The sequence below is a fragment of the Solanum verrucosum genome, unplaced genomic scaffold, assembly GCF_900185275.1.
Source record: "Solanum verrucosum unplaced genomic scaffold, falcon-dt-bn FXZP01000183.1, whole genome shotgun sequence".
Lineage (NCBI taxonomy): Eukaryota > Viridiplantae > Streptophyta > Magnoliopsida > Solanales > Solanaceae > Solanum > Solanum verrucosum.
The window spans coordinates 5,222,465-5,247,077 of NW_026020430.1; the positions used below are offsets into that span (position 1 = coordinate 5,222,465).

General features: G+C 31.1%; 4 protein-coding genes and 1 non-coding gene across 5 annotated transcripts; 1 reads left to right on the forward strand and 4 right to left on the reverse strand.

The window, feature by feature from the left end:
- Positions 1–4,770: 4,770 nt before the first annotated feature.
- LOC125807833 (hyoscyamine 6-dioxygenase-like) lies at positions 4,771–6,547 on the reverse strand. Its single transcript, XM_049487563.1, has 4 exons — positions 6,319–6,547; positions 5,913–6,163; positions 5,230–5,548; positions 4,771–5,153 (listed from the first exon to the last, which is right to left on the reverse strand). The coding sequence occupies exons 1-4, from the start codon at positions 6,517–6,519 to the stop codon at positions 4,908–4,910; spliced, it is 1,017 nt and encodes a 338-aa protein (XP_049343520.1). The 5' UTR covers positions 6,520–6,547; the 3' UTR covers positions 4,771–4,907.
- A 2,879-nt stretch (positions 6,548–9,426) lies between these two features.
- On the forward strand, positions 9,427–14,989 carry LOC125807937 (uncharacterized). The gene is made up of 8 exons (XM_049487692.1): positions 9,427–9,719; positions 10,550–10,807; positions 11,499–11,698; positions 11,812–12,162; positions 12,310–12,510; positions 12,707–12,777; positions 14,092–14,231; positions 14,391–14,989. The coding sequence occupies exons 1-8, from the start codon at positions 9,680–9,682 to the stop codon at positions 14,702–14,704; spliced, it is 1,575 nt and encodes a 524-aa protein (XP_049343649.1). The 5' UTR covers positions 9,427–9,679; the 3' UTR covers positions 14,705–14,989.
- A 2,035-nt stretch (positions 14,990–17,024) lies between these two features.
- LOC125807877 (LOB domain-containing protein 16-like) lies at positions 17,025–18,431 on the reverse strand. The gene is made up of 2 exons (XM_049487615.1): positions 18,153–18,431; positions 17,025–17,333 (listed from the first exon to the last, which is right to left on the reverse strand). Exons 1-2 carry the CDS (start codon positions 18,429–18,431, stop codon positions 17,025–17,027), a joined length of 588 nt encoding a protein of 195 aa, XP_049343572.1.
- A 1,580-nt stretch (positions 18,432–20,011) lies between these two features.
- On the reverse strand, positions 20,012–20,082 carry TRNAG-GCC (transfer RNA glycine (anticodon GCC)). The gene has a single exon. It is a non-coding gene; the product is annotated as a tRNA-Gly (tRNA).
- Positions 20,083–21,409: 1,327 nt separating this feature from the next.
- Positions 21,410–22,748, reverse strand: LOC125807796 (probable transcriptional regulator RABBIT EARS). Its single transcript, XM_049487532.1, has 2 exons — positions 22,445–22,748; positions 21,410–21,720 (listed from the first exon to the last, which is right to left on the reverse strand). Exons 1-2 carry the CDS (start codon positions 22,746–22,748, stop codon positions 21,410–21,412), a joined length of 615 nt encoding a protein of 204 aa, XP_049343489.1.
- Positions 22,749–24,613: the final 1,865 nt, after the last annotated feature.

Below are 24,613 nucleotides of genomic sequence, written 5' to 3' on the forward strand. Positions count from 1 at the left end.
CTTAAACAAGATATATATTTTTTAAAACAGAACACAAATAGAATTATATTTCAGTAAATTGTCTTAGATATATTTGTACTTTTAAAGAATTATTAATTTATGATATTAATGGGACCATACATTTATATATGGGTCTTCTGAAAATATATTATCTTATCAAAATTTGTGATTTTTTCCATTGGTCCAAGTCGAAATCAAAAAAAATATTACTCTAAAGAGATTATTAATTTACCGACTATTAATACAATGAGAATTGGAAAAGGACAAACAAATTAATGTGGAAATAGAAACTCTGCAAAACATTCATAATGTGAACGACATACTGACATTTAAAAAAAAAATCAAGTCTAGGTAACGATTCAAGATTTACATTCTCAATTTTTTTTATAATGATATTATTTGTTTAAATATTTTTTGATTGCTATAAGAAAAAATATATTAGTACATCTAACATAGCAAAATTAGTTTCAAATTCATTTTCATAATTATATTCAAATATTGTTATATATAAATAATGTATATTATAGAAACATCTGATTATATATATGATCCATACATTTAAGGTTATTAGCGCCAAACTTGTTATATTTCTTAAAATATAGGGTCAACTCAAATATTTATTGTGATTTTAATATCTTTCACATTTATATTTGATATCGAAAATACTGAATTAAATCTTCGTAATAAGAGTTACATCCTCTCCCTGTTTGTGTATATGCTATTATTACATTCCGTACTTCTTCTTTAAACTTTTATTTGTCTAGTTGGATTATGCACAATTCTTAAAAGATATTACCATTTTTATTATAATATTTATATTATTTGATGTTTAATCTTAAGTATTGGAAACAATTTAGGAAATAAATAATTAATAATGAGAATAAAACAAAAATAGTAATTATTTTTATTTGATATGTTAAAAAAAAAAAAAATTAAAATACGTAGCATATGTGGTCACTACTATGTTGAGACATGCCAAAAACATTATAATCACTACTACCTAGAAAGTCCAAGATTTATTTTTTGATGAAATTGATTTTTGAAAATTTTAAACATCTGAGTTATACTATTTCTTAAAATATTTTATGTTTCAAAAATTCTACAGAATTATAGTTTGTCACAAATTTGATAAATATAATAAAATTTTCTTTTATTCTTATATTTTGTGTCTGATCAAATAATAACTCATAAATTAAGACGGAGGGAGTATTATTTTCCGATGTCGTGCTTCATGTGCGATGGGACTAATTATAAGTGAAGCTAATTGGACAAGCACATGTCATTGTCTGACTTTCAATTTCGTATTGCCGCGTGTATATGTGATAAGAAAAATAGTAATATGTTTTTGTTGTTGACATGATCATGAAATTTAATTTATATATACAAACAATCTAAGTAATTATTACTAGTATTATATTTTCATTTTCACTTAATGTAGTTAATTTTTGTGCTATTTTCAAGATTACACATTCTAAATTATTATTACTCTATGAACGATCTTATTGAGTAATTTTTTCATCTTTAAGTTCCTTTTTGAAGTTTAATCAAGATACTTTTTCTGTCGCTAATTACTTATCTATTTTTTCTTCTTTAGTTATCCTTAAATATTTGTCCATTTTGATAAATAAAAAAAGGACGGACATATACCTTTTTCTTATTTATTTTTAATGTGAAATTTAATATGTAATGTATATCTCTTCTTTAAAGTTTTAACTTACGGTATGGGTGTCATAAATATACCTCTACTCTTTAGTTTCAAAGGCTTCCCCACGGGACTCATCGCCTTTAATTCGTTGAGGTTCTCCCATCACTGTACAAAGTTCTGCTCTAATAATATTTGTAGGTCCTGATTCAACTATTTAGGTACTGTCCACTGTAACGTACACCTATATAAATTTGTTATTTAAGTTTTAATTCAAAATGTATCTCAACATTATTTCGGAGATAATTACAAGAATTTTTGAATTCACACTATAGCTAAATCACTCTTCGTGGGAAGGATCACAACTTTTATAATTGGGTTTATTTTTGCAATCGATCATACTACTTTTAAATCAAGAGTAAGATTGGGTAACCCATAATTAACCAAACATCATTGAATGTGATCAGCAAACCATTAAGCCAAACATCATTTTTTTTTGTAGTGGACCAAAACAAATGTAATTTTTTTTTAGATTGAAAAAAAAAAGATCTTATAATATAAATTAAATAAAAAAAGATCTTATAATATAATCACGGAGACTAATATTGTGGCCATATTCATCCCTAGAAATTAATAATACTTTTTCGTCCCATATTAATAGTCCATTTTCTCATTTACATGCTTTCTCAACAATCATAAACAAAAGAATAGTTTTTATTAATTTATTCCTAAGAAACCTTTTGTTGGAATATAAAAGAACCATGCATGTCACGTGGACTTTTTCTTTTTAAAAATTTGGATAGGCGACCGTAAGAGAAATGAAAAAGGAATTATGGGTTAAAAAATCAAATCTTCATCAATAAATTGAGAGCTCAAATAATCGTCCATCGATCTAACCTACTAAAATTTCTCATGTTACGTGGATTGATTTTACATTTTAAGAGCAATTATATTTCACATCAAGTACAGAAGAATTCAATTTTCTTTTATATTTACTTACATTTTAAATGAAAAAGATTATCACGTGAACTTGGCTGAAACCATATTATATAATAAAACAAGCTCAATAATTGTTATTACGAAATGATAGATGTCTGCTTTTTCATAAGCTTTACAACAACTAAAGCCATATTTATTATCTTTAGTACGATATTTGTCACACCAATTAAACAGCAATTCTACGATCAAAGTTTTTCGTTGACAATTTTGCAATATATATATTATTGTGATTGTGGGACGACATATATGCTGCGAACACAATTTGTTCCGCCCAGCGCGGCATATTTTTCTCATTTTAATATGTCTCGCATAATTCACTCACTTTTTTTAGAGGATTTTTTGTGAATGAGTTTTGACCACTGTATAACGTTTATCCTATATAATTATCACTTATATAAGGTATTATTCATAACATGTGTGACATAATGTAAAACTCTATACCTAACAATTTCAAGATTCTTGAATTCATTTGACAATAATCAATATTTTGAATTCACTAATTTGATAAGCTCGTATTAATCATAAAATTCATTAATTTCCAGACTTTTTACGCATAATTAAGGTTGCATTGATATAGCAAAAGATAAGAAGTATTGATCAATATCACTCTTGTTTGGAAATATCTTTTTGAGAAATTGATTCAACTATAAAAATGACAGTTCGATTTACTAAGTTTACGTTAAATATAATTTTATTCTGCATTTTTGCAAAAATTTCTGTTTTCATGTATACACTAAAATATGTTCACATAGCTCTTAGAAATTAAAGCAAAAACTAATACTAAGTTCTGCATCAAGATAGTTATTAGTATAACATTGTTGAACATATTAGATTCACATTCCTCTCGTTTTTAATGTTTTATTTGTTAGACGGACCATATAACAACAAATATTAAATTAGAGTCTAATATCGTATATCTAAAAGGTAATTTTTAAAAGACTATATTTACACAATTTTTAAACATAGGCGCAAAAACAAATGAATGTCTCAACAGGTATGCTTTATTAGTTTGATTCTCTTTCATGAATCAAACACGTGATATATTTTTTTTTATCTTTTAGTGACAGTCAATTGAAATTTGTAACAATATGAGTTAAATATATATTCTGTCTGAACAATGAACATAGACTATAGCAACGCTAATTTTGAAAAAATTGATCAGGTTCATTTCACCCGTGTTATAAGCATTTAATACTATATTATAAAATAACACAAGAATCTAAATTACTATGCAATTCTTTTACAGAATCGACAAAAGAATCAAAATAAAGAAATCATAAAAAGAATTTTGAGGACAATTATTGAATTAGATGGAAATTATTCAAATAATAGTCCAAAGCAAACTGAAAAAATGTGTAATTGATGATCTTTTGGAATTATTAGGAGAAACTAGAGAATCATCAAATGCCTCCAAAACCAACGCCCTTCTATTACCCAATTTCGAACTACGTACACACCTATACTTAACAAAGAGCTTATTACCCTATGACTTACTTTAAAATAGATAAGTGTATGTCACGCAAATTGTCATAAAACACATGTGTCTACTTATTTAATTTTACATAAATTTAAATGATCATACGTGCATAAACATAAATACCAATTTAGTTGAAGTTAAAATACGTTGATGGATTATACTTTTTACCTTTCGAGTATCTAACATTGATATTTAATATGCATCATTCAACACGCTTTTCCAAAGCCTTTATGAAAGACCGCTCTACATCGAGCTTGTTCTCATGTCTTTTGCGTAAAAAATGATATACTAAAGTATAAAAAATTGAAGTCTATATATATAATAACCAAGCATATTATATATAGAAATATAATAAATTAAAGCACCTAATTAGTTAAACAAAGTTTATAACAAGAACTATATTTAATGTTAGATGATCATAATGAGATCAGTACTTCTTATGAACTCGTTGAGAATCATTGAGAGAGTTTTTGTTCATGGCCTATTAAAAGTAGAATATGCCTTAGTACATAAAAAATAAAACCCTATCCTAATTTGCTTTGGTTTTGTCATTCTCTCTTGACATTTATTCGAGAGACTGAGACGTAGTTATATATTGTTGTTTTTTTCATATTGAAATGAGACAGGGTCAATAAATAGAGGAAGAGAACTATTGGCTGTCCAATATATAAAACATAATAATAATAATCATATATATAAGCAAGAGTAACATATACATAGTGTAGAAATATATTTTATTGCAAATTAAACGATATATATAGTCACACACACACACATAATTAAGCTTAATTAGAGCTTGTAAGACTGAAGTACAGCTTCGAAATCTCCATGGTTTATTGCATAGGTGTGCAAGAACTCTTTGTACTGATAAGGCTTGTATGCTGGAATATTTGTTGTGTTTTTAACCAAATCACTTGCAGGTTCAATGTGACAATCTGAAGAAGGAATCACAAAATTACCAACACAAATTCGAGTTTCTTTTGAATTTGTCACTGCTCGATGAATCACACTTTTTAGCTTATTGTTACTGATAATCTGAAAAATAAGACAAGTTATCTACCGTTACAATTTTTTTTAAAGCTAACGATAATATAATAACATGAACATTTACCTGTAATTGACAACCAATGATGACCACAAATGCATTAGGAATAGGTTCAACAGCAATCCATTTTCCATCCTTGAAGATTTGTAAGCCATGAACATTGTCTTGAAGCAAAATTGTAAACAAATTTGGGTCACAATGGCTATGCATTCCAAGGGCCAAATTTGGGTCAGGACATGGAGGATAATAGTTCACTAATAGCATTTGAACTTTGCTTAATTCACCTCCAAAATACCCCTTTTCAAGTCCTAATCCTTCACTAATCACATCTGAAATCTTTGTGATTAGCTTCCTTGTTTCAATTGAATACGCACTAATCACTTCTCTGAAATTTGTATTTAGGAAACAAATTAAGTATCATGGAAAAAATTACAATATATTAATTGTCACGTAAAATTGGTCAACCAAAAATAAGTAGGTGAAATTTGTCCCTCTATTTGAACTATATATTGCTTTAAAATTACCCTATGTTATGTTCTCTTGTGTCACCAAGGGTTGTGATAGGATAGATAAGATTCAGTAGTTACAAAAGTCTTGGATTCGAGCTCTTATGTGACACGAATCTAGATTAGTTGGAGCCCCAAAATAGGCAACACTAACAAGAAAATATGTAATTTTAAACTGTACGTAATCTAAGGTAGAGAGACGATAAACTTGACCAACAAAAATAAAAGGATAGAAGAAATTACCGATAACGAGTTGGTTTTTCTGGCCAAAAAGGCAAGTAATGTTGGAGAGGATGACAATGATGTGCTAAAGCATCTCTCCAATAGTGTTTATCTTCATAGGAATAATTAGTAGTGCTTGTGTAGAGTTTGCATTTGCTATTTGGGTCAACTGAGTAGTACTTTGCTTTCTCTTTTGCTGGCATGTTAAAAAATTCTTTCAACACATCTACAGTCTCTTCCAATAATGTTTCTGAAATCCCATGGTTGATCACCTGGTTTTCACAAAATCAACAAATATGTTACAAGTAACTTTTACGATATTAGTATAATTTAACCAGTTATAACAGGTAACATGCATGTCTTATTTGTCAGTGTACAAAACTTAAACTCGAGAGAAAAACATGGAGAAGAGAGGAAATTAGAAAACCTGAAAATACCCAAAATCCTGGCTGGCTTTAATTATTTGTTGAGCTTGGTCATGTTCATGAGTAGTCAAGTCTATAATTGGACTACTGCTACCACTTAAAGGAACAATAGGTTCTCCAGGTCTTTGATCTTCTGGGAATATGTAACTTTCAGGCAAAGTTTTAACATTTTTGCACCAGCTTGACACTAAATTATTTTCCATATGATCAATTAGATGTTGTACGTACAGTTTCTAATAGTTCACACAAGTCTATGATCATATTATACAAAATTAATAGGAAAAGTTGTTTGTCTAGATAATAAAATTAACTTATGGCTTTGATGTAAGATTGAAAGAGATCGATGTTGTCATATTTATTCGATTATTAAAGGATTTGATGTTTGCATGTTTGGATTTTTGTTGCCAAATTGCCTTATTTTATTTTAGCCTTTCTCTTTCAATTAATCAAAACATGATTAATGCTGTTGAAACGAATCAGATTCCATTACAAGGAATACACTACAAGTTTGTTTATATTTATTGCCACCCCCATTTTTTTTTTTTGATAAGTGAGACATATAACATATTATTTGTCAAATTCATGACGTTACACCTATCATTTGTTGCGCTCTAGGCCAAAGCCTCCGAAGGTCAATCATTGAAAGGAGAAATATTAAAAGAAGTTTAATACTGGATTCTTTAATTAAGGTCATTTCCAGTATGTTCATGAAAATTTAGTAATTACTGTTTCACAATTATGTGTAAAGCCAAATTGTGTTGTTGGATACTAAAACTACAACAACCACCGATAGAACTCAAACCCCAGAAAACTGGGCTCGACTATGTGAGGACTGTGTTACATTTAAGCTCATCTCGGACCATATGATATATGAGTTACCTATAAAATAACACTATTCTTAGAATTATTTATTAGCTTATTTGATGTTTGAGATCATTTATATTATACAATTATGTGATAAGTGAATCTATCCAAATCAAAATTATTATTTTTCAATTAGAAATTGTGGCAATAAAAATTCTAGACAACGTTGTCACACTTTATAAGTGTGGCAACAGGGAGGCCACGCTAGAAAGTGTAGTTTTATAAAAAAAAAGTGTTGCCAATGAGATGCTACAAAGCGTTGCCTTTGTATCTCATCAGCCACACTTTTTAAGTGTAGCTGCTACGGCAACACTTAAAAAGTGTAGCCTAAGGTTACACTTTTTTAGGCCACCCCGAAAAAGTGTTGCCTAAAGTCAAAAAGTGTTGCCTTTTATCAAAGGCGCCACACTTTTTGCTACTTAAGGCGAAAGCCTAAAATGTTGTAGTGGTTAAGGAGTCCATAAGCTTTACAGAGGTTTCGTGTACAGGGATTTTAATTTGTTAGAAGCTACATGAATGAAGAGATATTCAAACCACGCCTTAGTTTACAACATTGAATATTAATTGTAAGTAAATACAACAAAGTTCCCTCGCACAATAAGAGAGAAGTTCAAGCTAGCTACCATATGTAAAATCAGCAGCTGCGCTATACCATGCATGACAAAATAGTACTCTTATAGTTCTAAAATACTTGCAAATGGAAAGATGTTGCAGAGTACTTGACAGAAAATTACCTCCAATGTTTACTAACTATAGCATCAGGTATAGGAGGCACATCGACCCTATGATATTTTGATAAAGAACTTGGACGCCACCACTAGAATCCTGAACTAACATTGTTAGAAAGGTCGGTCGAATCATATGATTCAGGCCAAGGTAGATACTCCTTTTAAGAGGTATAAAAAGTGCTACAAACTTTGCAGACCACCGTCCATCTGAAAGTAAATCCAGCACGATTATATTTTTCTGACCTTGGTCATATTTTCCATTATCTCCTTTCTGCAAGCAAGTATCAAGACCATATAGCACCGAAAGAAAGAAAGAAAGAGCCTTGAATATTCATAGCTTAGTCTACTAAAAGAGGGGTCTCACTCGCTCACCTCCAACGGATACATATCATTCACTTGTAGTTATATGATATATCAATGAGATGACTTATAGAGCAAAGAAAATTCAGCTGTGTATGACAGTATCATTTGGTCATTCTGGTGTCAATAGACCAAAGGACCGTTCAATCGCAAACCGGTCCCAATTAAGTTTGTGTCTGCTATAAAAATCCTCACTACTCATATTGCTCTAAATAAACTCATCTCAAATTAATATTACACAACAACAACATACCCAGTGTTATCGCACAAGTGAGGCAAATCACACAATAACAATAAAAAGTACCACTCCTAAAAACATAGGAACTACTAGCTAGGGCATGCTATATAAAATATCTATATCTATTCAATTCTGCTCGGGTCAAATTCATTCTAATGCTAAAACAAAGGGCAGCCCGGTACACTAAAGCTTCCGCTATATGAAATCAATGCTGAAGGGTAAATGAAGAATCTTGGTATCTTTGTGATACCAGAATCTACAAGCCCTTTTACACCTGCTTTTGTGGATTCAAATTCCCTCTACTTCTTTAGCCCAATCATGAAAATAAATTTAGGATGCAAGACTGGGTTTACTACTTTTTTTTGTTCTCCCTTCAAACTGGTAGCTCATCAGTTGTAATTTATGAACAAACACATGCCCCCATGTGGAGGTTGACTTGCCATTTGTAAAAAATGCTAAAGAAAGCATGCGAAAGTAATTTACCCAGGTAGTAAAACTGGTAGCATTTCTAATCGGATTTTTTTTTTTTTCATATTCAAAACTCGATTAATGAAGGTTGGAGCACTCCACTATACCACATAGGCCATAGCTATAAGAAAAACCTATTTCATTTTAAACTTGAAAATTGAAATTTCTTATAAGATTCTCGTTTACTATTAATAACATATTTAACTATGTTTTAGAGAAATTTTCAAATATATAGTGACATGTTTAGAATTAAAGTTTCTCAATATATTTTGGTGTAGATAAAGAATTTAGTTCTGTTACTAGATTCATGGTAAGTTAAATTTTTATTAAATGAAAATAGTAGTAGTAATATATTACATTTAGGGGGCATTTGGTTTGGAGTAGTGAAATAGGTTTTTCTTATAGCTATGTGGTATAGTGGAGTGCTCCAACCTTCATTAATCGAGTTTTCTAGTTTTGAATATGAAAAAAATTTCGGGTATCAATTTTTGACCATCCGCCCCAATTTGCCGCACCCAAGTGCAGCGTCGAAACTCCACCGCCTATGATCCCAATTTTATATAAAATTACTCCCTCATAATCTTATATTGCCCTTCAATTTTATTCCATTTGGAGCAAAGTTCCATTCTTGAGTACAAAGATATCTTCTTTTTCTTCATTCTCGCACTTTTGGATGAGGCTGTTATTGTGGGTGCATTGAAATTGATGGCTAATCGATCTCTGAAGCGTTTTCTCAACAACATAGGTCAGTTTAACTACCCCTTATGTTTCCAATTTTTGGTTTTCTTTGAGTTTCTGAAGTTCAACTCTCTGCATTTCCTCCTCTCCTAAACCTAACATCTAATGGCAGCTGCGTCAATTTATGGGATTGAGCATGACAAGAAAAATAATAATATTTTTTTGTTCATTTTCTGAATTCTATGATCTTCGATGGCTGAAATAGAGCTGAATGGATATATAGGGTTCACATATCTGACACTAGCTACAGGTAGTGGTGTAGTTATTGATTGATTGCTTGTTTGGTTGATAAATCAGCTGATAAAAGAATTGGGGAAGAAAGACAGTAGGGGGTTGGCCTTTGGCTTGAGCTCATCCCCACACACTTTGCCTAGTGCGATTTACCTCTTCTGTGTGGTTTGCTACCAGATAACAACAATATACCCACTGTAATTCCACAAGTGGGGTCTAGGGAGGGTTGTGTGTATGCAAACCTTACTTCTACAAGGTAGAGAGGCTGTTTCGGTACCCCTGTTAACCAAAACAAAATGAATTAGGGAAGAAAGATTGACATTTCTACTGTTATGCATAAGAATAAAATCCATGGTCCGAAGCAAAATTTTGATTAGATACTTATCTACTCTTTTTTTTTCCATCTTTAGAAACAGAAAATGACACTTATATAGTACGTACACAGTTGAATCGGGAGGCTTGTGGGTAAGTGAAAAGGTTACAGAAGCGAAAACTAGTTATATGTGCTGGATAAATGATCTGTTGGTATTTTATTGTTTGTTCTTTTAATTTAGAATATCTAATCTTTCAAATCATTATTAAGATAATTGTAATTGTATCTGGCAGAATTCAGTATTGGTATCTCAAGGAAACATGTTTCCAACCAGAGATATGTCTACAACATTCTTAACCGGTGTCAATCAAATTATTCAAACACAGATGGTCATAAGCCTGAAGAGAAGAGCATAAGCCATGGTCCGGGGCGCAGTAAATATGATATTGACAATGGCGATTTTCATGATAATAAGTGGAAACTAGAGCTTGCTTGGCTCTCTAAAGCTGTTGAACCTGCGGTCCAACTCTGCAGATGGGCTTTGTCAACAGGTTCGTTTAACCTCCACTATTACAACTTTACAAGGCATTGATGTTTCTCTGTGATGCTCCATTCCTATAGTAGCTTCAAGAGTTTGGACCTACAGAACAATGTCATGTTGCAAAGGGCGAACCGCCAATGTCATACTTGTGACATTTAGAATGAACTAGGACATTCCTCAACTAGTTTGTTGCTGTGAATATTTAATATAAATCAATTTTTGCTGTGGTTTCTACTTGTTGTTTGACCTCCTACGTATAGGATGTTTAGAATTCATCTGTCGCTTTTAACACTGTGGTTGCAATTGTATTTATCGATCTAAAACAAATGGATTCAATCAACTTGGCATGGATACTAAATTAAAATGAATTCACATCTTGCTTTAAGTTCTGGAAACCAGTCGGCTGACATACAGACCCTTCGATCTGTACTCTAGTTCAAATTCGATCTCAAGTTTAGGAGGAATGCTTTTGCGTCTTACCAAAACTAGCTCCAGTTGTGAAGGCTGATTTAAAGAAAAGTAATTCCAGGTCCTTAGGATCATATTGATAATTTGAAAAATGATTTAAAAGTTCACGATAGATTTCAAGTAATTGGTTTAATCTGTACTCTAGTTCAAATTTGATCTCAAGTTTAGGAGGAATGCTTTTGCGTCTTACCAAAACTAGCTCCAGTTGTGAAGGCTGATTTAATTCTATGCAGGAAATGGAAATGGAGACAAACTTCCACCGACCAATAAATCTCTTGCAGAGATATTTGCCAGCATTCAACGTAGTAAATTGGGACTTCAGGATTGGAGTCTCACTGATCTTACCATAGGCCTATATCTAATATATCTTCAGCAAGCATCCACCAGTCCTATTGAGGATGTTACGGGTGAACAGATATACTCTGATTTGATAGTAAATACTAGAACCTTATTAAGTGTTTGAATTCTGACTAAGCCTGCCTTCTCAAAATTTAACTTTTTTGTATTGCTATTCGTGACTCTAACAAGATATGCCTTTCTGATTAGGTTCAAGATCTCATCTACCACACTGAACTGGCTAAGGGTTCTTATAAAGATTGCACTGCAGCACTTGCAAGGAATTGTATGCTCCGGGAAAGTAATGTTGTCAAATTCATAAAAAATTCCAGTGTGTTGAGGCCTGGATATTATATAGGAATTGACAAGCGGAAAAAACTTGTAATTCTTGGAATACGTGGAACTCATACAGTGTATGATCTTATAACTGACATTGTTTCTTCAAGTCATGAAGAAATCACGCTCGAGGGTTACTCCACTCACTTCGGAACTTCTGAGGCTGCCCGTTGGTTCCTTATTCATGAGATGGGCACCATAAGGAACTGTCTTGAGAAACACAAGGTGGACATCTTTTCATTTGCAATTTGTTTTCTTTATATTGACCCACCAAGGAGGAAAGAAAAACAAAAAAGAAAAAACTTGGACTAGTTTTCATGTGTATGTAAACCTCTTTTATATCCCCATTTAGCATGACTAATTCATCCACAGGGATTTAGGTTAAGGCTTGTTGGTCATTCCCTTGGGGGTGCAACAGCTTCATTGCTGGCTATCATGCTTCGAAATATGTCGGCCCGAGAACTTGGTTTCAGTCCTGATATTGTGTCAGCAGTTGGATATGCTACGCCGCCATGTGTTTCTAGAAAACTTGCCGAAAGTTGCTCTGAATATGTCACAACAGTGGTAATGCAGGTCAGTAACCGATCCATACAGTCTATTTTGTTGTTGTTTTTTTTTTCCTTCTTAAGATATTTTAATAATGAATCAATAGCAGAATACTTTTCTCAGATTTTTGTTTTTATCAACTTTTTCTATGTTTCCCTACTAGGTTCTTATTGAATCACATATTGAATTGACTGCTGGAATTTCACTATGTTTTGTGATGCAGGATGATATTATTCCAAGGTTAAGTATTGCCTCCCTCACGAGGCTTAGGAATGAAATTCTTCAAACTAACTGGTAAGCAAATGTAATGTTAAGGATGGTCCTTGGTTCATCTCAATTATTCTGCTGGTGATGCATTAAAGCTGATATCTGTGGCAGTGTGGCCCTAGATTGCATATAAATGTACTTGCATATCATGCAATTAATAGGTTATATTTCAGTATCTCAATCCTGCTGCTATTTCTTCTCTCTTTCCTTTCAGCATTTGTAATTCTAAAATTCTAGAACCAACTGTTTCTTACTAGTTGCTACAATATATGAAAGTCAGAATGACTTTTACATTAAGGACAAAATACGAGTAACAATTGATAGGGTCTTCAAAATGGTGTTTTTCCTTTTTCCCACCCCTTACAACTCCTTTCTTGCTTACATCTCCTTACACATGGAATATACAAATCTTACAAGTTGAAAAGAGTCATCAATCTTGATGCTTGTCAGTTGACGGGGTAAGCTACATGAAGCACTCTAATGAAAGATGAAAGATCTTTGTTTCCTGATAACCTCGGTCTCTTCGCAACTCCAGAATTTTACTCTCCTTTAACCTTGTCCAGAATTTTACATGAAGCACTCTCATGCAGTAGCTTTTCTTCTTTTTCCTTTTAGTGATTTGTGGTAGTCAAGTAGTTCTGTATGTTATGTTAATTGTGAATTATTATTAACCTTAGCTTGTAGAAGTTCAAATTAGCATACAATTGTCCCATTGTCCATTGATTATGATATTGCTTCTGCCGTGAATTCTAGCTGCCTAAGTCAGTAGGACATGAGTTAGCAGACCTTGGTTGGGGAAGGAATTGAAGGAGGCTAGGGAACGGAATGAAGGAGCAATAGTGATCTGGTCATTTGAAATTATAGTTAATGATGTAAGTTTGTAAGATGTAGCTTGCATGGTTTCGAAAGCAACATGTGATGTTACCAGCCAATACCGGAAGTGCTTAAAACCATAGGGAGGTAATCTGAATCTTATATGTTATTATAAGCTAGAGAGATAATGAGAATGCTTTGCTACAAAGAGTTAAAAGGGGAAAAAGGCACTAGGAAGAGCATGGTAATTGATGAAATGCTCTGGGGTAAGTGCAGAGAGACTTTGAGACCTAGCTTTGCTGTATGCTGAAATCACAAGTTCTGTTTCTTCTTTCTCTTTTCCTCTTTGTTGGGTTTCATCTTGTACCACCTGTAGGATTTTTGGGGTCAGAAGTTTACATAGATTAAAAATAAGCATTTTAATGTATGCAACTGAAGAGATGTGGAAGGAACAAGTATAAAATTGAATGGATGATTCCAGGGAGATCACATTCGCTAACCTTTTGTTTTCTTCTTTATCTTGTCTAGGGTGAGTGTTCTTCAGAAGGAAGACTGGAGAGGTGTCGTAGACTTATTTACCAATGCAAAGCAGGTTGTATCTTCTGTGCAAGATGTAGCTCGGAGACTTGCTGATTATGCTAAATTACGAGGCCAAACTAAGCTCTCTGGTACGTTCATGAGCATTGGAATGGCTTGTACTAATTCTATGTTCCAATTACACTCACAAATGTTTCCTATTTGTCAATTGTCGGGGGACTTTGGGGTATGTGATTCTAGACATCCTTCAATATTTTCAACATACTCAGATGTTAATATTACCTGTACAGAGTCTACGGTTCCACGTGTTCCTAATACCTCCAACTCCAAAGTCAATACATCATCTCTTGCGAGACAGGAAGGCGATGCTGAGTTGTTTGTCCCCGGAACTCTTTATATTTTGAAGAGGAATGCAAATGCAAGAAACGAAGGTAACAGTGTGGAATGTTTCACACTTTGGAAGAGACACTCAGGGGAGCATTTTCAGAGGATACTTCTCTCAAATAACATTATTTCTGCCCACAAGTGTGATAGCCATTATTATGCATTGAGGGATGTTCTTAAAGGTTTGCCTGGTTCTACCGATGAAACTGTTTTCCGATGAATAAATTTCACATATTTGCTCTTTTCGTGTAAAACAATGATCTCATCATCCCACGGCTTGTGGGAGGTAGCTAGCTGGTCCCCTTGAGAGTAGTTGAGGTACGTGCAAGCTGACCCTTATCAATACGAAGAAACAAATAATGGCCTTGTTAGTTGCTTTACAGGTAAAACATTTACATTGTCCTCAAAGATAAGAATTGTTGTAATTTTCAGCTTACAGTTTTATTTTTTCCTGTAGTACCAGGAAATCTTCCTGTATTTTTTATTTTTCAACTATATCTTTTTGATTTTCATTAGTATTTTTTTTTAAAAAAAACATGTACTGCTATTACAAGCATAGCCAAAAGGCAATCAAGCTATATGTATCTTGAAAATAATAAAGTTACAAATGACCAATAGCTACAATTTGTCAAGCTAATTGGATTTTTTTGATATTTTTTTTCTTATACCATTTTTGAAACTGATTGTATTTCTTATACTGTTGCGTGGATAATGTTAAGACTCAAGTTTAATATTCCTGTCATATATGTTTCAATTTTAATTTATTGTCTAGTGTTTGCAATAGCTACGAAATTTTTACTGGTTTGACATTTGTTCATAATCTTTAGATTCATAATTTGATAGGATATTTCAAAATTATTATCTTTATTCCACCAACCAAAACGACGCAATGATACCATGATTTCTTGAACATTGAATAGTAACATGCTAATGTATGTTGCATTTTTGTCTTGGACTGCAAGAGTGGAAGACCAACTAGATGATAAAGTGATGGGTTTTTTTTTCTCTTCTAAACTAGTCTGCTAATAGACAAATTTGTCTGCCTGTTTTAATTCACTTTCATGAAAGTGCACTTTTGTATATTCTTTTCTGTTCCTTCTTTATTCTTGGTCATTATTGCAACTTTTGGTAAGACCTTGCCTTCTTAAACTTGAAATTTAATCAACAAAAGCCCCCACCCATCTTGTACTTACATATAACCAAACTAATGGCTTCAAGCAATAATTGTTTTTTTTCTCTTCATCCTAATTTAAATGTCGTTTTAGTATAAGAAATTGTTTTAAAATAATTTTCATTTTAGAAATTTAAGATTAAAGTTGACAATTGTTTTCAATTATACGTTTAAGATTAAAGAAATATGAACAATATATAAGAGGAAAAATTGAGAGTGAAAAAAGCTAAAACGACAATTTAGATGCGACGAACGTGATGTTTTTATTTGATGGAGTGTATAGTACTCATACTTTTAGAAATCCGTCTTTATCATCTCTAAACTTGTTTAAGAAACTTAATTTGTTTGGTAGGAAAAGCAAAAACTTAATCATGTTCCACAGGAGATTGGTTTGACCTAAGCTAGAGCTACTTAAATTTGTTGATCATTTTACAAAAGTTGCAGGCGATCAAGGGGACATTTTGTCTGAGAATTCGAGTACATGGGCTTATCATGATTACGAGATATTAAAGTTGTAAATACTACTTAATGTTGTACTTAATTAATCACAACTTTCACCCTAGGTAATTAGTGGAAAAATTGATTTAGTACACACTTCTCACCTCCAACGTGTGCTTGCCTTCAAAATCATAATCATGAAGTGTTCCTAAATCATATTATTGTGAGCGTGTTTTTGAGTGTCCATTATATATTAAGTTAATTGTTTAAAATATGTCATCTATGTTTATTTTACGCATTAGCTTTAATAAGACGTAAAGTTAATCTAGGCCTATTTCAATTAAGGCTAACACGTATAATTAAAGAAGATAACATATACTAAGTGATTAGCTGATCTACGCAATGGACATTTAAAAATATGCATAAAAGATTTTTCAAAATTTGATTTGAGAGTATTTAATAAAAACTTTATTATGTGTTTAAATACTCAATTGAAATATATCGTAATTCAAAAACTAACGATATTCAGCTTGTGTTCGACATTATCTAAGCAAAATCCAGATCATTACTTATTAGGCCATGCTTTCACATTTTATATTTAATTTTGAGTCAAATCTTTCAAAGTGGAAAAATGCCTATTTTAGGCTTTGGTAACATCAAACGTGAGATAGAACAAATGTCTTTTTCTCTTTGTTTTGCCTTACATCCCACCCACCCCTAAATGTCTATATACAAATGACTAAGAGAGAAATCACCCTAATTAACTTTCATACACCGACTCCATTAAACATCTACTATTTAATTTGTTATGAGTACAATACTGTTATCGAGTAATTTTATCCATTAAACAAAAGAAAGGTTCAATTTTTCCATATCCTAAAAAGCCAATGCTTGAAGTTTACCCAAGCTTGTTTATAAAAGTGTAAAATACCTAGCTACTAGTATTATAAGGTTGATACACAAATTGATCTAGGCTTTGTATATCTTGCATATTCATTATCCCATGGCCATCACTATAATGATCAACAGATTCCATTGAGCTACTTTGTGGTGATGAGTTGGACTTGAGATTAATATAATTTGGATAATTAGCTGGAAAGGATGAACTTGTCATTTGTCCACTTGATGATGCCATATTATTGTTGTTAATCCATTGAGGATTATAACAATTGTTTGAATTCATTAAGCTTTGAGCTAGCTGCCCTTTCACTTGCATCAATTGAGATTGTAAATAAGCTACCTGACAAATATATCCAAAACAATAAAATCAATTTCACAACTTAAAAAAAGAAGAAGAAAATAATGACTCATTGGAGTTTATCCATGCAGGCATTTTTGTTTATATAAATGATGGTAAAAAGTTAAAAATAAAAACAAACTACATGAACTAGTTGTCATATATATACTTTTACACTATGATCAATGTATTATTTTAGCTGGTAATTTATATTTTTACAAAGTTATTCTAAACTTAATTATAGTATATATTAGAGTGTTTTAACTTATTATAGCATGTAATAAATTAACCTGACTCATTTTCTAGATTACTAATTCCAACTTTTTGTAAATACACTATTAAACATTAGTTGAAGTTTATTAAGCTACTTCCTAATTAGTTACTCATTCCATTTTTTTTAGGTTGTTAATGTTACATCTTTTAGGTGGCATAATAATGTCGAACTATTATACCTTTTGCAAATTTTATTATCCAACTATGATTCGATCATAAGTTGTTCTCTTTTCCTACCCAAATTACCACCATTTATGTATTAAAATATATCCCATTTTTTTTTATCATTTGTTCCCTTTCCCTTCATGAACAATGTTGATAGTTCAAGTAGGAAAATGAAATAACCGACATAGTCGAATTGTGTTTTAATACATCGATGGTCCATCGTTCAGGTTAAAAAAGGGAACAACTGATAATTGAATCATCTTTTAATACATACATGAGATAATTCAGGTAAAAAAGATGAAATTAAACACCTGATAGTTGAGATGTGAAAAAAAGCATGACAATATTGACTTAGGGTTTCAGAGAAGTAATTAATTAAAGTACCTGTTGTTGTAAAGCAAAGATGTTGGCAACACAACCAAAGACAGGATCTTTAATCCTAGCTTGAGCTTCATAAGAAATAGTAACAACAGCATCACAACGATCATCTATAGGTACATTATGCAACAATTTAGACACATTACTTGCTCCAAACACTTTATGAATTGCAGCAAATTTAGAAGGTCCTTCTTCTGAGTTAAAATAAGGTGCAAATATACAATCCACAGCACATTTTCTCCTTAGAAATTTACATGCACCACATGGTGATCCTGTACTTGCCATAGCCAAATAAAATGTGAAAATTAGATAATAATAATAGAACCTTATTATTATAAGGTTGAAAATTAATGGGGTGCACGAATACACTAGGAAATGATGGAAAAATGAAATGTAAAGTGGAGAAAGCTTTGATTTATATAAGTGTGAAAGAGGGGACATGGAAGGTCTATGTGTAGGGATTTAAGGGGACAATTATTAATGGCTTATTCCATAGTCAACAATGTCTATTTTTATATTGTTCTATTTTTGTACTTACTATATACATGTATGATTGCTTTTTTAACTTCTTACTATATTAGTTCCAACTAGTGAAGAAGATAAGCCTTTTTAAAATGTTTACTATCAAGAAATTATTTATTTTTCAATCTCGAAAATTCTGATTAAATATTACCCTCTTTAATTTTGAAGGGAAATAATTATACCTCATCTGTTGTTTGTTTACCAACTTCGCTTATAGTATACAATAAGACTTCATAATAATCATCCTCCATCTATACCAATATTTTATTATAATAAAAAATTATTTATATCTAGTTTTGCTTCATTTAAAAAATCTATGTTTCATTTATATCTAAGTTTTGCTTTTTTATTAAAAAAAATCTATTTTGAAAAATATGACATTTTAATGTTTAGTAGAGGGGTGGCGGGGCCTAAGTAATTTGTCATGTTGTATAATTGAACGGTTACGTTTTATTTTAAAAAGGAAGATAAATAATTTGTCCATCTCTATTTCTTAAATATTTTCCACGCCGATCGCCGCACCTGGGAACTGCTGCTTCTTTTTTTCTTTCTTATATTATATACTTTCTCCAATTTTATTATTACTACTTTCATATTATTTAATTCATGATATTTTAAAATTATAAATTTGACTATAATTTTCGTACGTAGTTATTCCATTAGAAGTAGAAAAATCTTCTTAATTTATTAAAATAAAATAAAATATTTATTTTTAATATAAGAATTGATTATAATGATATTGAGGGAGTACTACTACTCTTTTTGTAGCTAATGACACGTGGAGATAAACTTACCGACAGCTTTATTTGACTTTTAATACTTCCATTTTGTTCATATGTATATGATATATATATAAGTAGTAGTCTTAATTAATTATTTTGAATATATAAGTAGTTTAGAGGGTCAATATGGAGTAACGTACTTTTTAATCTCTTCATAGTTCATTCCTTCGAGAAGAATAGAAACAATATTATATATAGTCTCCTCATTAAATTAAAGTTTGATATAAAAAGAGGACACATGGTTCTTTTTGGCGATACGTTTATTTATTACTACTCCATCAACTATTACTACTACTATAAATTGTATGTTTGTTTATTAATACTAGCAGCTCAATAAATCAGTATGTAATATATAAATTGTGTATAATCATATTTGTATCATACGTATATTGAGTATATACGCGCAACAATTACAACTTGACGGGTTAATTTAGATGGGCCTATTGTTGGACAGATTCAGGACTGGCCCATTAATCTATGGGCATATTGTTGGACAGATCCAGGTTCGGCCCATTAACGTATGGGACTATGGGCTTGGTTATAAAAAAAATTAAAAAAATATGCACCAGCCGGGAATCGAACCCGGGTCTGTACCGTGGCAGGGTACTATTCTACCACTAGACCACTGGTGCTAGCTGTTGATATATTTCAGTTAATTAAAATATGACCTACAAATCATTAACTTAATTAACAATTTTAGGGAAAATTGTATAAAAAAGCAAACTATTAATTCAAATTAAATGTTATAACCACAATTTGATTTAATTGTAACCTGTAGCAAACTGTTGCCATTCGCCTCTCTCCCCAGCTTTCTCGCTCGCTACTCTCCCTCGCCTCTCTCACTTTATACAAACACAAATGTATAAATTGTGTTTGTGTTTGTATAAAGCGAGATAAAACTGTATATATACATATCTTTTCGTTCTCCTCTCTCCCCAGAGAATCTCGCTTGCCACTCTAACTTTATACAAACACAAATGTATAAATTGCGTTTGTGTTTGTATAAAGTGAGAGAAAATTGTATATACAAATACAAATACACATATTTTCATCCTATACACTTATAATTATACAAATACAGATCTCCCCTGCCGAGTTTTCTTTTCTCTTTCTCGCTTTATACAAACACAGATTATACAATTGCTCGCTTTATACAAACACATATTATACAATTGATTCTTTTGTATATGTATACCAAAATATAAGTTTGCTATGAAGCACAATTATACAAACTATAGCTATAACATACAAGTTAAATATGATTTTTATGTTTGCTAAACCTAAAATTTGTGTGTATCCTTTCATGTTTTGTAGTATGATATAAGCTTTTCTAACTAATTATGGAAATTTTCTTCTTTAAGTGATTGTAAATCAAAAGAAGTTAGTTCATCGATCATGATTCCAATATAGAAAACTCACTTCCAATAAGAAAGTTCAACAATTAATGTGCATGTGTTTATATAAAAATGTAGATCAACAAACGTTATCTAATCTAATCTAATTAATTAGTTTGCAAGCGTGCAGCCTCAACAATATACTCACTCAGTAATTATATATATAAAACACATATAGTTTAATAGTGTACTGAGGTCGGAAGAATATATGAAATGATTTAAGTTTAATGGTTAAGATATTGTTCGCATTTCAAGGTTTTAAGGGTTTCAACTCTCACAGTTCATTCCCTCAAATTTTAAACAACAATTAATTAATCTTGAAATTATATGACCTTTAACTTTTCCTTTCATTTTATATATGCAACAAAAGAAAGCACCATAAAAATATGAAAATGATGCTTTTGCTCAAGATCAGACCATATATAAAAGTACGTAGTTGTACAAACAACAATAACTAAACCTCAAAATCATCGATTATATGAATCCTCATTATTCACGTGGTTCCAGAATATTATTGAGAAATAATAATAACAATTATCCCCTTTTGAATCTATAAACATATATACTATTGTTTCAAAGGATCATGACCAAGTCGAAGTTCCAAATCCAAATCATTTTCTTGACTCTTCTTTTGATCCATAGTTTCTATCACATGATCGTCATGTGTAGCTGCAGTACCAAAATATTGAAATCCCCAATCATCTCCAAATAAATTAAGGCATTGAATATTGTGATGATCATCATGAGAACTATTAATACTTCTATTTTGATTCAAAAAAATCTCATGTCCATTTGTGGAGGTAGATGTAGATGCTGCAGAATATGTTACATAATTTGATTGTAACTCTGCCACATTGTAACATCTAAGATTAGCACCTGCAGAGGCGGATCTATAGTGTTAGAAGGTACGCAGATTCAATTAAACTCATCAAGTTTAACTTAATTAGACGACCACATTATAATACAAGGGCTAATGTAATTTATAGACAACAGGTTCAACTGAATCAGTATTTTGAAAAACATATATATATATATATATATATATATATATATATATATATATATATAAGCAAAAATGAATGAAATTCCAACAAATATATATATATACTTGATGTTTTGTTGCAAAGATGAACCTATATAGTGTTAGAAGGTAGATTCAATTGAACTCATCATTTGTTCAACTGAACCAATATTTTCAAAAACATAAATATATACAAGTTAAATAATTATGGAAATTTCAACAAATATATACTTGATTTTTGAATCATGACTTGAAAAGTATAGTATGTTCGGTACTAAGAACTTCTAAGGTTGAATCTCAATAATCTGCCTATAATATATATAAATATACATACACATATAAAATTGTATCAATTGAACACTCTTCATAAGAAAATTATAAATATGTAATATGTCAATAATTACTTTATATATACATTTCTAGTTTTGGTACTAATTGTATGTTTGTGTGTGAGAGAGAGAGGGGAGGAAAACCCTAATACTATATATAAATTGAATAATACTTCCTTGAATCCATATATTTCAAGGAAAATTATAATTCAGAATTGTTTAAATTTTGGATCCAACTCTGAGTACATACCTGATGATAAGTTATTGTGGATTTCATGCTTTTTAGTAGTAGTGGAGGTGAGCAAATTGTGAGTAGTAGTATTAGGTTTGTTCCTACTACTGGATAATTTGTCTTTCCTATGAATATTCATATGACCACCTAAAGCTTGAGCTGTGTTGAATCCTCCTTTGCAATAAACACACTCATAAGATTTGCCAACACCTCCCATGTAGTACTCTTGTTCTTGTTCTTGTTCTTGTTCTAGCTCTTGCTGGTCAACTTCTTGATCGATCGATGAGTTTAACAAGTAATCATGTTGATTAGATGACTCCATTAGTTAAATCAATCTTAATTATATATATATAGATCATCAATATTGTTTGATCTCATATATATTGACTTTGGAATATTGAGTGTAAAGAAATTATATGGAAGATGGGGAGGTTTATGAGTCGGAAACAACAACCTCTCTACCTCGCAAAAATAAGATAAGGTCTATATATGTTTATTTTATCAACTTCAAACTTCACTTGTGAAATTACACTCGTTTATTGTTATGGGGAATTATATGAGACAAAATATTTAAGGGCTTAAAATCATTTAGACGAGAGAAGTCATACTATAGCTAATTTGTAATTCCACGCCGGCCGTTTAGTAAAGACTAATATATATATAAAATAAATAAATTTAAGGGGTTTAACTTGTGCAGACTAATATCATTACAAAAACATATAAATTTAATTTATATACATTGATGATGCGAATTTTCTAAATTATTTTACCTATCGATGCATTTTAACTTGTTACAACTAGTAACCTACTTATTTTCGGTTAATAATTATTTGTACGATATAGTTATTATATTGAGTCTTGACTTGATAGTGTGTTAGTATCAAAAGTAATAACTTGAAAGTAAGATGTTATATATATAATTACAAATTAAACTATACATAATTATATGGTCTGGTAAACACTAATTTAAGTTATAGTAAGAGACAGGAAGCTTCCTCCATGACCTAGAGGAGGCTGTAAAACGACTCGATCAAATGTTACAGTTTTTTTTTTGTAGTTTTCTTTTTGTCTTTTCATAAGCGTTTCTTTTTCTTATTAACAATAATATATATAGGTTAAAGATAAACAAATACAGACACCCTTTAATTTATTCAAATAATTTTCCCCAGAGTACTTGTTGTTTAACTTGGTACTGGCTGCTTTCTGAAAAATAATAACAATATACTCAAGTATAATCTCAAATATGATGGGATAAAATGGCATGATCTTAGACCCTCCAAACACAAATCTCTTGCAGGCCAGGATTGTTTATGAACATTAATATATTATTCATAATTAGCAAGTGTCTAAACAAATATGATACTGTATCTATTCTTAGCCAATGATTATGACTTTAATTATAATCATATATTATTTCAAATCAAGGATGTGTATTGCATAGTTAATTTGTTATAAAACCTTTTAGTTGATGATTTGAAAGAATTATCGTATAAACGACACTTAAATACGTAAGAATATGTTACTCTATCGATTGAATTATGTCGAAGCTTCTTTGTTCTTATTCATCTGAATTTAAACGCTTTGTCTTGGTCCTATATATATTTGTGTATGATGTATTTTCTCTTGACAAAAAGAATTGAAGTAGTTGAAAAGAAGAGTGGAAAAGACAAGACCACCAAACCAAATGAATAAAGCTGTTGTTCTTTGGTTTTCGAATGGCATTTTCTCTAAGAGATTTTGATCCAAAGATCTATCAGAAACAACCTCTCGAGTCTCAACCCCATTAAAGTAGGGGTATGGTTTACATCCTATCCTATCCTCCTCAAATCCCACTTATATGATAAGGTTATTTAAAATGTAATTGTTGTATAATTGATGAATAACATATTAATTTAACATGATGTTTGTAACATTTTTTTTTACTGACAGTACTATAATAACTAATATATCCTTTTAAGGTATTGTTCAAGGTTGATTTTTTGACCAAGTCTTACCATATACAGAGGTTATTGTCAGTGTGACAGATCTTAACTGCTGCACTCTACCAAACTGTCATTTGGTACAAACAACGTCATGTTTTTTCATAAGCTAGAGATAAAGGTGATGAATGTTGTAGGTTGAATTCGGGGTGAGTTTTTTTTGTGTACAATGGGGTTTACGGGTATCCAATAACTTTTGCATGAATAA

Coding starts and splice junctions, on each gene's coding strand:
- LOC125807937 (XM_049487692.1), top strand. CDS start 9,680: ATGGCTAATCGATCTCTGAAGCGTTTTCTCAACAACATAG. Junction 9,720..10,549: donor GCGTTTTCTCAACAACATAG/GTCAGTTTAACT, acceptor TGTATCTGGCAG/AATTCAGTATTGGTATCTCA. Junction 12,511..12,706: donor TCACAACAGTGGTAATGCAG/GTCAGTAACCGA, acceptor TTTGTGATGCAG/GATGATATTATTCCAAGGTT.
- LOC125807796 (XM_049487532.1), bottom strand. CDS start 22,748: ATGGAGTCATCTAATCAACATGATTACTTGTTAAACTCATCGATCGAT. Junction 21,721..22,444: donor CCACAATAACTTATCATCAG/GTATGTACTCAG, acceptor CCGCCTCTGCAG/GTGCTAATCTTAGATGTTAC.
- LOC125807833 (XM_049487563.1), bottom strand. CDS start 6,519: ATGGAAAATAATTTAGTGTCAAGCTGGTGCAAAAATGTTAAAACTTTG. Junction 6,164..6,318: donor AGGATTTTGGGTATTTTCAG/GTTTTCTAATTT, acceptor TGTGAAAACCAG/GTGATCAACCATGGGATTTC. Junction 5,154..5,229: donor TCATTGGTTGTCAATTACAG/GTAAATGTTCAT, acceptor CTTATTTTTCAG/ATTATCAGTAACAATAAGCT.
- LOC125807877 (XM_049487615.1), bottom strand. CDS start 18,431: ATGGCAAGTACAGGATCACCATGTGGTGCATGTAAATTTCTAAGGAGA. Junction 17,334..18,152: donor TCTTTGCTTTACAACAACAG/GTACTTTAATTA, acceptor TATATTTGTCAG/GTAGCTTATTTACAATCTCA.